Source organism: Musca vetustissima, unplaced genomic scaffold (genome assembly GCF_032173495.1).
Source record: "Musca vetustissima isolate MV318-11 ecotype Yass unplaced genomic scaffold, APGP_CSIRO_Mvet_v1 utg75452, whole genome shotgun sequence".
Classification (NCBI taxonomy): Eukaryota; Metazoa; Arthropoda; class Insecta; order Diptera; family Muscidae; genus Musca; species Musca vetustissima.
This window is the reverse complement of record NW_026877768.1, coordinates 12,236-28,397: the sequence shown is the minus strand read 5'-3', so window position 1 is coordinate 28,397 and position 16,162 is coordinate 12,236. Positions and strand designations below refer to the sequence as shown.

Here is a 16,162-nt window from a genome sequence, read left to right as displayed (position 1 = left end):
AGGGATTTACACATAATAATTTTTTGGAAAACCTGCGTTAAAACTAAAGGTGGGATCTACTTAGTTCAAGTTTACTGAACTAATTTTTTCACATTTTTTATAGGGTAATCTCACTAGACATCACTTTTGATAAACTGTTCAAAAAACTGTCATGAAGGTTCAAGCTCAACGTTTTGGGTGCTTCTTGTCTAAAGATCTATCTAAAATGACAAACGATTTCGACTGTATGTGCAAAATTACTGGAAACAAATGGTACCTCCTCCGTCATGTTCTTCGGGTTTCGCCTCAAGGTTATTTATAGGTTATTAGATTATCAGATCAATATATTAAGATATTATGAAGGGCAGTGGCGGTTCTGTCGTTTAAAAAGATAAAACAAATTCAATCGACTGGTTTATGGCAAATTGAGCTTAAAAGCGGCATACGCCTTTCAAATTACATAAATTCAATAGATTACATACGAAAACAGTATGAACTTAATAATCGCAATTTTACTCTTCGATCAGCCACATGTTTCTTCATACGTATATCTAGATATGTAGACCTAATTACAATTCTATTAATCTCTTTTCTTCTTTTCTCGGGTGTATCTTAAAGTATACATTTTTATATCTGGATATATTTTCTCTATAAACCAAAGGGAAACATTAAATCCAAATGCTAATAAAACATAATGAATTTTGTACACACACATACATGAACATACAAATACAAAGAAAAAACACATCAGCTTGTTAGTGTATTAAGGGCATGACAAATGTTCTTTCTGTTCGAACAGAATGAAATCCACAAAACCTCCGGCAGACAACTTACCTTAAATATGCCATTCAATAGATTCCCTAGAAATTACGCATGGACTTAAAGATCTTAGAGTTATTTTAAACTGCACCTGTTAACAGAGTATCGTCCATTTTAATGATGCGAACGAGAACGATTCGTGCCTTGAATAGTTATTACAACATTTGCAATTTTTTACTTTACATCGTCTTGTTTTTAATTCTCTGTGAAACAGTGTTTGCAGTGTATTTAAAATTGTGCATTTAAGCAGAAAAATTTGACGCCAAATATTCAGAAATGCAAAGGCTGTGGTATATCTGTCGTCCAGAAACATGTTGTAAATATACTTTCCATCGTTATTTGAAGTAGATTTCTACTGAAAACAAACCTTGTTGGGCACCACTGTGCCATCGTCTCTACATTTGCCGTGTTCAAATTTCTTATTCATCACGATTTTTAACGTGTTCAGTAATGTTCCGTTGCACCTTTTGGAAACATTGTTCGACGTACCGACATACATACCTATGTATGCGTTTACACGAAAAGTACTTAGCTTTGTGGAAGATTGGTTTGCCTGTAATAATTTGGCAGTTTGTCGGTACTAGACGGACTGAATGTACACCCAATATGAATATGTTTGCATACCCACCGTTCAAGTCATTTGTTCAATGCCGTGTGCATACATACGTCTGACTGTCTGTCTGTCCGTCGGTGTGATGGCTGGGCCATAACAATGTGCAAAATTATTTCCGAGTTCAATTTCACACATTAAGGAAGACATTTGATTTTACAACTTCCTCCGGAATACAGTGTTCAATAATTGAAGATATTGTACATTTGATTTTGGGTTGTCTTCGAGATGTTCCGGGGTTACGTTGCCGTTAGCAGGCTGTTAGGCGAAATCAAGCGATAAACATGTTTGTGGTGGTGTTTCTGGTGGTTGCCGACATTCAAACGGTAATAACTTCAGGAGAGCTAAAGTTAAAGAGTTGTCAATTTACAAAATAAAGAACTTCAAGTGTATGAAATGGAAAAAAGGGGGCGGAAATGAAAAAGTTGTAACCATGGTAAATTCGCAACATTTTGTTTGGCTTTATTACTCGCAAGGCGTTTGACGTTTGTATAAAAGACTTGTTAAAAATATAAGCATGACTAATCCGATTTTATGCTCGCTTTACTTGAACGATTGGTTGACATACAGGTGTATTAAAGGGTAGCATTATTTTTTGTTGTTCCCGTTTGAATTTAAAAATTTTTCGATATTAAATGGTAGCAATTTACGTATTTAGAGCATTTAAAATTGTGACAACTTCAACAATGTGCAAATTCTTAACAACAATATTTTTATGGATTCAGGTCTGCCGAGTCTATGAATCGGACAAATTTACTGAAATCGTATCCTGGCAGGATAAATATAATCGTCTCCCGATAACAACCGTATCTAAAAATGTAAAATATTGTGACAATCGAACTAATTCAGGGTGTTTGGTATACCATTAAATGAACGATAATAGTACGTTTACATTTAACCGGATTTCGTTAACCCAGTGGTTTTCAATTGTCAATTCCTTTGCATATATGTCAAATAAATCCTCATAAAGTAGGTTTACCCAGTAAAAAGTTCTAATGTATACGCCGTTTAACCCATGTGTAATTTCGTGTCAATTGGACGTAGATGTATTGCATGTCATATACATTAAAATAATTTTAAGTCATGTCAATCGGGGATTTGATACACCATTGACGTGAAGTCGGACAAATATATATCTGGGAGCTATATTAAAATCTGAGTCAAAATACGTAGACAGACGTACGGATGTATCTTCAGAAGTAACTATGGGTCTATTGTTAAAATCAAAAATCTTATGAGGGAAGCTTTTATATATTTTGATGTTCATGATAATTAACACTAGAAAGACTGGAATTTTGTATATACCTATATTGCCTAAAATCGGTCAAAATGACTTCATTCTGAAAGAATTTTTATTGTGTAAAGAATTTTTTTTAAACTTATTTTTTAATATTTTCTACATTATTTACTATCATGCAAAAGGTTGTTATTATTTGTTTTCAGTGGGAGGGCTTTCGAGTTTTCCTTTTTGAAAAATAAGAACGCGGACAAAATGTTCGAAAAAGAGTAAGTGTTTACTCTAAGAGTGAACTCGACTAGAAATATAAAATTTATTTTTCCCGATTTGGGTGTTCGTTTGTGTTTCTAGAGTAGCAAACGGTTTTCGATGTTGTTTAGTGATCTGGTCATATAAGACATTTACTTTATACAATAATAAAAGTAGTTTGGTTATATAATATTTCACAGGAGGTCAAAATGACCGATTTTAGACAATATAGGTATAGCACATGTGAATACGTAGTTCTATGTGGCACAAAAAGTCACCAAATTTTAAAAAGTTGTGACATAATATAAACAATTGTTTTTGTACCTGAAATTGAAAAACGGTCAAAATGACCGTTTTCGACAATCTAGTTGTAAGACGCACAATTCATTTCACTAACCTGCAATAGCAATTTTAATCCCCAAAATCATGTAGAACAGTGCACTTTTTGGGTTTGTTTGGTTTCATAATTATGCCACGACGAATTCCAGAATAAAACCAGTAAGGAAAGTTTAAAAGTCGGACGGGGCCGACCACTATGGGTTCATGCAAGACATATTAATATCTACAATATCCTGCAGATATAGAAATTTCGCATACATCAGTCGGGACCTAATTCAGTACTCTGTGCAAAATTTTGCTTCAATCGGACCAATATTGGGAGTTTGGTGCACAATTTACTTTAAATCGGCCGTAACTATATATGGGAGCTATATCTAAATCTGAACAGATTTCAACAAAACTTCGCATTCATCAATGACCTAATTTAGTACGCTGTGCAAAATGTTGTCTCAATCGGATAAATATTGGCAGTATGGTGCTCCATTTATATAAAATCGGACGAAACTATATATGGCAGCTATATCTAAATCTGAACCGATTCCAACAAAATTTCGCATTCATCAGTCGGAACCTAATCTAGAATGCTGTGCAAAATTGTGCTTCAATCGTACCAATATTGGAAGTTTGGTGCACTATTTACATTAAATCGGACGATACTATATATGGGAAAAAAAAACCAAATTTAAAAGAATTTTGAAAAACCGATTTCAACAAAACTTCGCATTCATCAATCATGACCTAATTATTACGCTGTGCAATATTGGCAGTATGTTGCTCCATTTACATAAAATCGGACGAAACTTGGGCCAATTAAGTGACCTATGCCAAATTTCATCCAAATCGGATCATAAATGCGACCTGCACTTTGTTAACAAAAATACATGGACGGACGGACAGACGGACATGCATAAATCGACTAAGAAAGTGATTCCATGCATATTCTCAAAAGGAACCATATATATATCTAGATTATTTTTGCCTGTTACAAACATATGCACAAAGACATAATACCCTGTACCACAGTGTGGTGAAGGGTATAATGAAGTACCAAACTACAGACACTCTGGCTGGAACTAAAATACCGAACATGTAGATACGGTTTAATGGGGCTATACCAAAATGTGAATTGATATTCATAATTTTTGGTGGGAAAGTAGAGCCATTTAATATTCATAATAGTTAATATTCCCAGTGATTAACTACTCTCATAATACGAACCCAATATATCAAATTACAAGAAATTCGAGTGAAAAACATTACCAAATTCCCGATAATACCAAATTTTGGGGCTACCCAAGAATGGAATTAATGTTTTAACTTCTTAATTAAAATATGGTAATTTTAAGCTAATTATTTTGAAAATGTGCCCAATTTGCTCAAGATACTAAAAAAATATAAATAGTTGTACATTTATTTATTGCACATGCAATATTTCAAAGCTGTATCGTAAATATCAGGGATGTATAAACTTCATGGGGTCTTCGGTGAATATTTGAGGTTTGCAAACGGAATGACAAATTTATCTTACGATGGAGGATATACAAAGTATTACACAATGTATACAATGAAAATCGTTGACCAAGCATTTTTTCCTTGATGTACAGGATAGGATTATACCCTCAATCTGTACAATAAATTTTAACATAGTACACTTTTTCTGGTTGGAATTTATAAATGTATACAAATATATTACCATAAAGTTTTAATATGGTATATGTTTGGCCTCTTAAACTCAGTTAAAGTAGTACAATATACTTACCATGTTATATCATATTGGTAATAGGGATTGACAGTTTGTCGATAACAACAACTTTTCATATTTCTTTTTTGATTGATTACAATTATTACCATTCTATAAACTCGCAAACGGATATTAAGAAAACGTACGTGAATGAAAATATGAATACATGTGGATGTACATGTGTGTGTCTTGTTCATTACGAACGCCGCCTACGCACTCCACCAAATGTATGCGTGTTTTTCCAAATCTAACCACAACTGCCTATGCTGCATGAAAAACAAATATTATGTTTGGACAAAACCAAAAAAATATCTCTATTACATTATTACAATAACACTTGTTACAAAGGAATCATTTAATACCCGCATTATGTGGCCAGAGAACATTCAACTTTTAATCCTCAAAAATAACATGCGGGCTGTGACTTCTAATGTCTCTGCTCGTTCGCAAACTCCCAGCCCCACATGCGGCCCGACACACATTCGCACACACTCACACATATTGGCCGACCATTTGACTTTTTGTCCGAACCAAATGGTCAAATGGGGCAACTGTTAACACGTAAACATCATTATGTCATTAGTTTGCAAATGAGTGTTGTGCGGCATTGTTCTGTGCAATGTTGTGTTCCCCCGCATTTGTGTCGGTGCAGAATAGTGTTGGGGCTGTGTGTGTGTGTGTCTTCCTTCAGCATCTCCATGCAGCGCTGTGTTGCTGAACGTTGTCTAATGTCATGTCACTTAAGCCTCATGTTAGTGAAGTTTTCATGAACTTTGCGATAACACCGGGCCAATTGGTAGTACATTAAACAGACATTCCGTATGGACGGCAGTAACACAAACACACATGTTTTATTCATTACATGCGAATGTCTTCAGATGATTTTACATACAAATTTATCTGTTCATGCATAATTACAGGTATCTCTTACCTGGAATAGACATTGACTAATGTTGTAGTTGTATTGAATGGAATGGAATATAACAGATAACCGAAAATTATTCTTAGGGGAGTTGAATGGGAATAAATTAATTCAACAAATAATATCTGAGTTCAAATCAGTTTAATAGTTAAATGATAGCTTTATTATTTTTGTATACGATCCAACATGGATTGAATATACAATTTTTCTTCGGTGTGTTTTTGTTTGTTGCTCACTGAATTTTTCATTGGAGATCACGGCATACCATTATCAAAATATTCACCGTAGACCCCTCAAGGTATATCAGTTATTAAAAGTGTTGATCTATTAAAACCGACCACATCCGTTTCTGACATTTAATGTTAATTTTTACATTTTGAAATAGACCAAAAACGTTATTTTTGTCTCTTTTAAAATGTTGTCTATTTTACAGACAATTATATGCCAAACATCCCATCGCGTTTTATTGTCCATGTTTGGATTTGAAAATGTATCGCGTCGCACTTTATATGAGGGTTAAGATAAAAAGATTCACCTACGTCAAAATTTTCGCAAACATTTTTTTTTTTTTTTTTTTTAATTACTGACACTCTAATGGGAAAAGGTACTACAATCTTAAAAGTACGCAAATAGGACAGAACCTTTATATGGGGAATATATCCAAACATGTGCCTATGTAAAACATGTTCTGCATAAATATGGTTTACCTTTCAAGAACCGATAGAAGGCGGTGCTTTTATATGGGGGCAATGTGCATACCTTTACCTAAAAATGTCACAAATGAGAGAATGTTAATTACAGTCAATTAGTTTGGAGAATGTGCCCGAAGTTCGAATAATTGGCCCAATATAGATAATTTTTAGGAAGATTTTCTGCACAATGAGAGTCCAAAATATAACACTGCATCCACTTCAGACGAAAAACATGCCAAAAGTCATAACAATTCCGAACAATTGAGGTATCAATCTATGGGGTCTACCCCGAAACATGATATTTATAATTTTTGGTCAGGTGGTTTTTCTACTCAATGAGAATCAAAAATATAAAATTAGAGTCAATACGATTATAAAATGTGTTGATGAGGGCTACCCTATAAAGTGGACCAATATTGATATGATTTTTAGTAGGAAGATTTTCTACGAAGGGATAACCCAAAACATCAAATTAGGTTGAAAACAATTTATTTAATTCATATCACTTTCTAGAAATTGTTAACACAAAATGTAGCATTTTTGTCTACAATATTTTGGCAACACTGATTATATGATCAAGTCCGTGCGACTATACTGATAAGTTCACTGTTTTTTTATAGACAGAACTTTGAACATTAGATAACTGTATAATAGTATAGCCGATTTTCGATTTAATTTGCGGGACCCAAATACTATTGTATCTGAAAATATTAGTAGAAAGAGTAAAAATTGGCAAACTAACGCTAATTATAATTGTTCTAAATAAAACTTGGATACACAATATTTTGTTCCCAGATAGTAGTTTGTATATAAATATTTTCATAATTGTATAACCTCTTCTTCGGCTCATTCAGTTAAAAATCATAGATTTTTTCACGAAACCCAACTTGTCATAAAAACGCCTTATGGAGAAAAGTGAATTTAGTTCTTTTGCCTCCTAAGTTTACATGTATGTATATGAATGCTTCTATATATTTGAATGCATGCATTGTTTTGTTTTCTGAGAGATGGATGCATTCATCTGAAAAGTATATACAACTTACCAGGGCCAACAGTGTTATTTCATAGCGAGTGTTTCTGACGTCTATCCTACACGGTGAAGAGTGGCTATGTTTTTACCTCGCCGAGTCCTTGTGTGTTTGTGTTCAGATTTTCCATCACAGTCTTTAGGACGATCTATGGGGATATGTGTTCTTTTGGGGCAAGTGCGGGTGTGTCCATGTATGTGTATCAGAAAAATAAGAAGTGCATGATCAAAAGAATAATGAAAGAAAGGACTGTTACAACCTTGTTGTGTGCCTTGCTTCTATCTCTATAGATGCATCTGCGTGTGTCTGTGAGTGTGTGTATGTGTGTGGGCAACAACTGCAGCCATCTGTCATGCTTTCTTTTAATCATGTTATAATAATAGTTGTATTAAGTGTGTGTGTATGCGTGTGTGTTGGTAAAAAAGGTATGCACAATGTAGGTGCAGTTTTGCTGCTTCATTACAATACAAAATATACTTTCCTTGTAATGCTGGTATAATAACAACAATGTTATTTAACCTGTTTAAAAGGTACCACTCGCATGCTCAGAGCTATACTCTTGACAATAATAATAAGTATCTTAGATTGTTTTGTAGCATGGTGCATATTCAGCGAATGTCTGAATAATAAATACGATGGGTAGGTGCTTATATTGGTTATACATATTTGATGAATACTAAGTGATTTTATTGAAACTAGTATTTAACGTAGATATATTTTAAAAATAAATTGAACTTTGAAAACTTTGAAATTCTGTATAAGATTATTTTGGATAGTTATTTTTCTAGTAATTTATAAAATTTTTATTAATTAATGGGAAATAGACAAGTTCAATAGGTGCAAACCAATACTTTCTTAAGTAATAAATTTTTAGTAATTATTAGTAATACGAATAAAACGTTAAAAATGCGGTTTGGCCTGGCCGAACCGCTTGGCGCCACCATCCATTTAAAAGAACACCAAAAAATACAATACCACTTTTAGGAAACAACTGTTATTTCAGTGAATTTCTATAAATTATTTTATTGTTGTATCTGGTTCTATATTCTTCTAGATTCATGTTTAATTTTATGTTTTAAAATTAAATTCAAGATTTTAAAAAAAAAATCTTCGGCCTTTTTAAGGTTAATAATGTTGGAGGCACTTTTTTATGTCTTTGGTTTTTCTTATAAAATTGTATCCAGTTCCCAATCATCAACGAAAAAATATACTTTCTTCTAAATACGTAATGATATATATTATATTCTCCAAATCGACTTTATCCTTTGCTTATTGGTTTTAAATATAAAATTTTAAGAATTGTATGTTTTGGAATAAAAATTTTAGAGAAAGGTGAAATTTCTCAGTAGACAGAAAACACATAGTAAACACTTTTCGACTAATTTTGAAAGGGTTCTTCCTTTAGTTTTCACCATCACAGCTCCACTAAATTTGATCGTATTTTACTATTCGACAGTGTTTACTCAGTACCTATAATTAAATGAGGTTATCTTTTCATTTAGCGAATGGAAAAACTGCACCAGTCACAGAGGCAACAAGAGAATTGGTAGACAAAAATTAAAATTGCAGATACACCAAACGTTACCTTCCTTATCCAACCATGCTTAGAAAAACACAATGTTGTTGTTATTGTTCATCTGATTTTTAATTATTACGAGTCTTAGGGAAAATACAATATGGTCCGTTCAGAATTACTATGTGCCAGTCACCGTAAGGGGAAAGACGACAAAAAACACAAAGAGGAGGAGAAACCCGAATTGATATCAATCACGTTTTGCCATTTATGGTTGACAATATCGTGTTCGTTGCTCAACTTAATTAAAAGTATGAAAACATTTACGATTACCGAAGATAAAAACAAACATACAAATGAACGAACATAAATGTTTTCTCCTTTTTTGCTTTGCTTTGTTTTTCATTTTTTTTTTTTTTTTTTTTTTTTGATTTTACGCTCGATTAAACATTGTGAAGCACTGCCGCAGTTATCCGTAATAAAGTGAACAGTTTTAATGGATCGCTTGTTGTTGCACACATTGTAAAGTACAACTAAGTAAGTAGTGTAAGTTTAACTCTTTACGAACCCGATTTTTATACCTTCATCACAGTGTTGTACCGGGTATTATGTCTTTGTGCATATGTTTGTAACAGGCAAAAGGAATCGAGATAGACCCATGGTTCCTTTTGAGAATTTGCATAGAATCACCTTCTGTGTCGACTTACGCATGACCACCTGTCCGTCCGTCTGTTCTTCCATGTATTTTTGTGAACAAAGTACAGGTCGCATTTATGATCCGATTTGGATGAAATTTGACATAGGTCAGTCATTTGGCCCAAGGACGAATCCTATTGAAATTGGGAGAATTCGGTTCAGATTTAGATATAGCTCCCATACACATTTTCGTCCGATTTAATGTAAATTTTCCACCAAAGTCCCTATATATCTTTCGATTTGCACGAAATTTGATACAGAACAATGAATTAGGCCTAGAATGATATGTGTTAAGTTTCCTGAAAATCGGTTCAAATTTACATATAGCTCCTATATATATTTTCGTCCGATTTAAGCTAAATGGTGTACCAAAGTCCCTTAATATCTTTCGGTTTGCACGAAATTTTGCACAGCGTAATGAATTAGGTCTAGAATGATTTGTTTTAAGTTTCATGAAATCGGGTCAGATTTAGACATAGCTTCTATATCAGACCAAATGAAAAATTCAGTATCGCTTGCAGAATGACATGTTTATGTGGCAGATTGACATTTCAAAGTGGTGAAGGGTTTCATATAGTCGGTCCCGTCGACTTTACTACTTTCCTTACTGGTTGTAAATCACAACGGGTCGTTTTAAACGTTATACTATTACAACGTTGGACAAAGTATGACCAGATATGTAGTATATATCAAGGAAAAATTCTAGAACTATTTATGCATATCTGTCTGTCTGTTCCATTCACGTTAACCTACAATCTGTGAAAAAATATCAATCAACAGTCAATTAGGTTGAAAAAAAGTGTTCAAACCCTCAGGGATTTCCGAGAAACATGATCATGCTTTGGAAAAAAGTAAGTCCGTTTTGTTTGCAGTCCGGTCAAACATTTACATTTTTTTCGAAGGTAGTATGATTCGACAGAAATATTAACTTCCATTTATAGTTTTAGAATTTTACCTTGATCACGGAAATATATACTTTGTAGGGTTTGAAATAATTATTTTGATGACAAATAAAAATGAATAAAATAATAAAACGGAATGACAAAATTAATATATCCTCAATACTGTGGTATTGCATAAAAATGTTATTAAGAGAAGTTAAAACCAGTAAGGAAAGTAGTAAAGTCGGACGGGGCCGATTTTATGATACCCTTCACCACTTTGGGTATATTCAACAGATGAACTACAGTTCATTGTACAAAATTGTGTGACAATCGCACAAAATTTGGGACTTTAGTGCACAATTTACATAAAATCGGAAGAAAAGATATATAGGAGCTATATCTAAATCTGAACCGATTTTCACGCCACTTAACACACATCATTCTAGAACTAATTAATTACGCTATGTCGTGCAAATCGAAGGAAATATATTGACTTTGGGCACCACTTACATTAAATCGGACGAAAATATATATGTTAGCTATATCTGAATCTGGACCTATTTTAAGGAAAGTTAACACACAACATTCTAGAACAAATTCAGTACGCTGTACCAAATTTCGTTTAAATCGAAAGATATATAAGGACTTTGGGTCACCATTTACATTAAATCGGACGAAAATATATATGGGAGCTATATCTAAATCTGGACCGATTTTCAGGAAACTTGACACACATCAGTCTAGACCTAATTCATTACGCTATTCCAAATTTCGTACAAATCGAAAGATATATAGGGACTTTGGTACACCATTTACATGAAATCGGACGAAACTATATATGGGAGCTATATCTAAATCTGGACCGATTTTCACGAAACTTGGCAGACATAACTCTATGCTCAATTCAGTACGTTATACCAAATTTCGTGCAAGTCGAAGGACATATAGGGTCTTTTGTGCACCATTTACCCTAAATCGGACGAAATATATATGGGAGCCATATCTGAACCGATTTTTCCCAATTTCAATAGGATTCGTCCTTGGGCCAAACAAATGAGCTGTGCCAAATTTCATCCAAATCGGATTATAAATGCGACCTGTACTTTGTTTACAATTTAACACCAACAGACGTCCGTCCGTCTGTTGGTGTTAAATTGTAAACAAAAGGACATGCATAAATCGACTCAGAAAGTCATTCTATGCATATTCTCAAATGGAACTATGGGTCTATCTCGTTTCCTTTTGCCTGTTACAAACATATGTACAAAGACATAATACCCTGTACCACAGTGTGGTGAAGGATATAAAAAGTCGGTTGAAAATCATATTTGGAAATCCACAAAATACCAAAAAGGGCTAAACATGATTTTCAGATACTGATGCATGAAATAAAGGGTCGCCAGCAAAATTTACATAACTCTATAACTCGACATTGGATATCGGAACTTCTGGGTTCTAAATTTACACACGTGGACTTTTTTTGGTGTAAATGGTTTAAACAGTTATTTGGCTGTTACAGCATTAGAACCATAAAAAACATTCACAACTGAATGCACCAAACAAAAAACAGCAAAATATTTTTTTTTTTACTGCGAAATGCCACCCTTCCAAGGAGAATAAATCTGAAATTGTTTGATCTGTACTTTACGAGAAATCTATCAATACAGCCAAGTGCCGGAAAAATAATGGATTTCTTTTTCCCCAACCTAATATATTAACAGAATAGTACAAAATGAATTGCTTTCCTATTTGTAAAAATCGGTTCAAAATTTATCTATGGGCATACAGACGTATGCAACATAGTTGTATAGAGTATAAAAACTTATCATATGCATACCCATAACCAATTGTTCTATTGCTTTGGTTTGGGTTATTCATACATACATATGTTGTTGTAGTTGTGCGACACGCCCATTTATCGAATTCATTGCTTTTTCTTAATGGTACGTTGTTGATACGCTTGAATTGTTTGAAGGTGTAAACAGACATACTCGATCTAAAGTTGTTGCTGCCTCCGGATATATTTTAATTTTATGACGTCTATTTTAATTATTATTGGTTCCATCGAACCATATTCATATTAGAGAGTATGATTCAGTAGCTTGAGCCTCTTCTGAGCAATTCTTCAATATGTGTAACGACATTTGGATTTGAGACACAGTAACAATAAACAATTTGACGGTGTAACAACTAACGGTTCCTTAGAAGAATTTACGTTTTGTGATTTAATATTTTTTCAAAGAAAGGTAAGTCCATCAAAAGTGAAAATATCATTGAATCGGTCATTAAATATCCTTTCCATTACTAAAATAATTCGCACTAAAGACTAGGACGAACATTATAATTAATTTTTGGCAAAACGCAATAATTGATTTGTGTTGAAAAAAAATTCAAATTATGTGCTTCATTAAAATGATGTATAGTCAGGGTTTCTTTGAACTAAACCCATTTCAGAATTAATTAGTGTTCTAATGTTAATCTGGGGCGAAGGATAATTTTCGAATAACCGATCTGCACAACTTTTTAACCCCTTCACAACATAATATTGGGCATTCCGTTTGTAACTCATCGAAATACTCATTTCCAACGATATATCCATGTCCGTTTGTCAGTTGTAATCACGTTATCTTACAAAGGTGCTAAAGTTTTGCATAGTGTTTTGTTTTTCAAGCATATCAACATTGAAGATGTGATATATCGGTTCCCGTTTAGACAAAATTTTGGGTAATTTGTTTAGGCACAATGTTGGGTAAATAACATGCAATTAAAATGAAAATGTGTCCATTTCAATTGAATTGCATGTTATTTTATATTTTGTTTTTCTATTTGATGACAAATCTCCCTACCAAAAATTATTAGCGAGAGTTTTCAATATTTTGTATATTTGGAACAGAACTGGCTAAATGTTGGTATTTATAACCTACACAACTATGTTGTCAGGGTATTATAGCTTTGTGCAGCCCCAAGTGTTTGTAAAGCCGCGAAATATTGAGTCGATATAGGCATGTGTGTCCGTCCGTCTGTCCATTATAATTTGTAAACACGATACAGGCTACAGTTATGGACCAATCTTCACGAAATTTTGCATGTAGGATGAGTTCTGCCCAATGAAGACCCCTATTGCTTTCAGTAGAGATCGGTTAATATTTAGGGGATGAAATGGACCACAAACTTAATTTTTGTCGACTTTTCTGGTCGCTCCAGAGGCCGCGATTATGGCCCAAACGTCGCGAATTTTTACGTGGAGATGGGGATCGCACCACAGAATAAACATGCCTGTTTTGATAAAGATCGGTCAATATTTAGCGAGTCAAATGGATCCTGACTTTTGTGTGAAAAATTACAAAATTTGTATACTACAGCGTATATATTTACTCCTGAAGGACATAGACCCGAGAATTGATATCAATTTTATTTTTGTATGTACTCGGATGTGAGAGTTACACTTAAATATTTACAGGTACCCACATATTCAGATATTATTTAGTAACCCACTACTACACTAGAGCACGGAAATATAGCACTGATAGCTTTGAAATGTTCCATGAGGTTCCAGTTATGGTCAAGGACAACGCCAATAATTTTCGGCGATGATCAGATAATTTTGGAATGAAGTGGACCGACAACTTAATTTTTTGTGCTTTTTCGAGTCGATCTATAAGCCACAATTGAAAGCCGTACATCACAACTCAACCTACGGTGAAGGGAATCTGGACAATTAGAAGGGCTGTACTGAATATTGGGAATATTCGGAAAATAGGTCAGTGTAAGGAAGAGGTGCTGTTGATATCTAATCGGTCAAGACGCTGCAAATATCACGAAATATTGTTCAGGCTCGAAATAAAGATTTCCAGATAGTTAGAGTTCCGTGGCAGTTGTGTAGGGTATCGTATGGTCGGCCCTGTCCGACTATACTGCTCCGCTCACTGGTTTGGATTTATATCTGATATTTTTGATTTCATTATTACGATATTGGCTTGGGCCACATTTTAGGCTCTTGTTGTCATTTGTGAGATGATAATATAAATACTAGACCATTTTTTTTATCAAATGTGTGATATTTTAACATAGCTCTGCTCTGTAAAGATAATTGTAGATATCAAATGTTCTTATTCCTTGCGTGTCTAACATCCTCGACATGAAAAATGTTCATGGTACTATGTGCTACAACCTTTTATTGTCTGAGTAGTAGGCATTTACATATTTTGAAATCAGTTTCCATTAAAAATTAAATTATTATTTTTTTATAAATTGCCAGAAAGTCTCCCCAAAATTTCCGTACCAAATTCAGCAAAAGTAAATAAATATAACGTAATATTTGCAATAATTAACAATATTTGCATTATGTGATTTCAGATGAGTTTTCGTGACGATTTTTATTCAAAGGAGGCAACGCTTATGAATCGCGCCAGGCGGGAATTAGCCAATGGTCTGGAGAAACATCCAATCGACAAGTTGAGATTGAAGTGCTTCACTCGTGGCTGCAATTCCATACTAAGTTTGTCTAGGTAATTTGTTAATTCACCACAGAAATTGCAATATTTTACAAGTATTTGCTTTAGGTGCCTTCGAAATATGGAAAACGAGGAAAACAAAGCATTAAGTTTTGATGATTTTAAAGCAGCAATGCGACAAAGTGGTTTGGATTCTACCGAAGAGGAACTGAAAAATCTCTTTTGTTGCTTTGATGGAGAAACTTGCGGTACCATAAATGCCAAGGAGTTTATATCTAAACTGAGGGTAAGAGGCAAAAATATAAATAATTTCGACTTAATAAACATTTGATTCCAAAATAATAGCCCCCTTTGACTCGTTCCCGTTTGGATGTCATTGAAAAAGCTTTTGCGAAGGCTGACGCCTCTGGCGATGGAGTTATAACAGTGAAAGATCTGAAAAGTATCTACAATGTCAAAGATCACCCCAAGTATTTGAGCGGTGAATATACGGAACAACAAATACTTTCAGAATTTCTTAGTAATTTTAATGGCAACACTGGTAATTTGAATGCCAAAATTTTTAAAGAAGATTTCATCAATTACTATGCAAGTGTTAGTGCCTCCATCGATAACGATGCCTACTTTGATTTGGTTATGCGTCGAGCATATAAACTATAAAATGCATATCGACTTTTCAAAGTTGAAAATATATTTGTTGCATTCGTTATACGTTATGAGAATCAACGGCAAAATAAATTGTTGAAATCGCTAATAAAGTATATACTATTGACGTTGAAATCATTTTCTTTAACAATTGCATTTTTTATTGGTTTCAATTGTTATACAGTGCAGCTCAAAACATTTGCAACTAGAACTACTATGGAATAAAATGAGGCGAACTTTTAAAAAAAATCTTTAATAAGTAATCTTTCTAAATTTTATGGGGAAAAGATAATATATTTCAATATATTGCTGTTATTTTTCCAATATTATAAAAAAAACGTGTTTTGGTATGCC

At 33.6% G+C, this 16,162-nt stretch overlaps 1 protein-coding gene across 1 annotated transcript; it reads left to right on the top strand.

Moving 5' to 3' along the window:
* The first annotated feature begins 15,064 nt into the window (after nucleotides 1–15,064).
* On the top strand, nucleotides 15,065–15,823 carry LOC133322454 (calcyphosin-like protein). Its single transcript, XM_061531450.1, has 3 exons — nucleotides 15,065–15,217; nucleotides 15,272–15,449; nucleotides 15,509–15,823. Exons 1-3 carry the CDS (start codon nucleotides 15,066–15,068, stop codon nucleotides 15,821–15,823), a joined length of 645 nt encoding a protein of 214 aa, XP_061387434.1. The 5' UTR covers nucleotide 15,065.
* The last annotated feature ends 339 nt before the right edge of the window (nucleotides 15,824–16,162 follow it).

Coding starts and splice junctions, on each gene's coding strand:
- LOC133322454 (XM_061531450.1), top strand. CDS start 15,066: ATGAGTTTTCGTGACGATTTTTATTCAAAGGAGGCAACGCTTATGAAT. Junction 15,218..15,271: donor TCCATACTAAGTTTGTCTAG/GTAATTTGTTAA, acceptor TATTTGCTTTAG/GTGCCTTCGAAATATGGAAA. Junction 15,450..15,508: donor AGTTTATATCTAAACTGAGG/GTAAGAGGCAAA, acceptor CCAAAATAATAG/CCCCCTTTGACTCGTTCCCG.